We start from the raw sequence: 818 nt of genomic DNA on the forward strand, positions 1-818 counted from the left end.
GACGAAACGAAACGTCTGGTCTATTCATACCTGAACGTCAGATTACTGTCGCTAGTCTGACTCTAACATTGGTCCTCCGAGCCGGATCAATCGAAAACCAGCAACCTACGGATAGTGGATACCATGGCGTCCTCTGCGAAATCACGGAGCAAGAAACTCGTGGCCCTCAAAGATCGGCTGAACCGACTGTTGGCAGAACTGGATGAGTTGTGCATCAGTTCCGCCGATGTCTTTGAGGTGGAAGAGCAGGTCTCGTTAATGGAGGAGTCGTTCCGGGCCGCAGACGCGCTCCAAACCGAAGTGGAGCTGGACCTGGAAGGTGAAGAGCGGCAAGCCGCGATAGATGCCTGGGCGTTATGTCGCCAGAACTACCGTGAGGGAAAGGCTCGTGCACGCGCAAGGATGGTTGAGGCGCGCGGAGAAGGCCCCATCGGTAGCGGCAATGTTAGCGCGGGCATGCCGGCGGTTCGGTCCAGCAATGGGAGGTTGCCGGAGGTAACTCTCCCGAAGTTTACGGGGAAGGTGTTGGAATTCCCTTCCTTTTGGGCCCAGTTCGAGGCCAACGTACACAAACGGAATGACTTGGACAACGCCACCAAGTTCACCTACTTGTTGTCCAACACCGAAGGGACGGCGAGGAACGCCATTGAAGGCATCCCGCTCACTCCAGAGAATTACCCCCAGGCCGTGGACATTTTGAAGAAGCGTTTCGGTCGACCGAGACAAGTGATACGCGAGCATTTGGCTGCCCTATGGAGGGAGCCAGCGTGCCGCGAGATGTCGGCGCGGGGCATCCAGTCCCTGGTGGACGAAGTGAC

General features: G+C 57.1%; 1 protein-coding gene across 1 annotated transcript; it reads left to right on the plus strand.

Moving 5' to 3' along the window:
- Positions 1–123: 123 nt before the first annotated feature.
- Positions 124–813, plus strand: Tsp_14287 (conserved hypothetical protein; the record flags this gene model as incomplete). The annotated part of the gene is made up of 1 exon (XM_003367976.1): positions 124–813. A coding segment is annotated over exon 1 (690 nt), but the record flags the coding sequence as incomplete, so codon positions are not given.
- Between the last annotated feature and the right edge of the window lie 5 nt (positions 814–818).

Source organism: Trichinella spiralis (genome assembly GCF_000181795.1).
Source record: "Trichinella spiralis strain ISS 195 chromosome Unknown Scfld3340, whole genome shotgun sequence".
Lineage (NCBI taxonomy): Eukaryota > Metazoa > Nematoda > Enoplea > Trichinellida > Trichinellidae > Trichinella > Trichinella spiralis.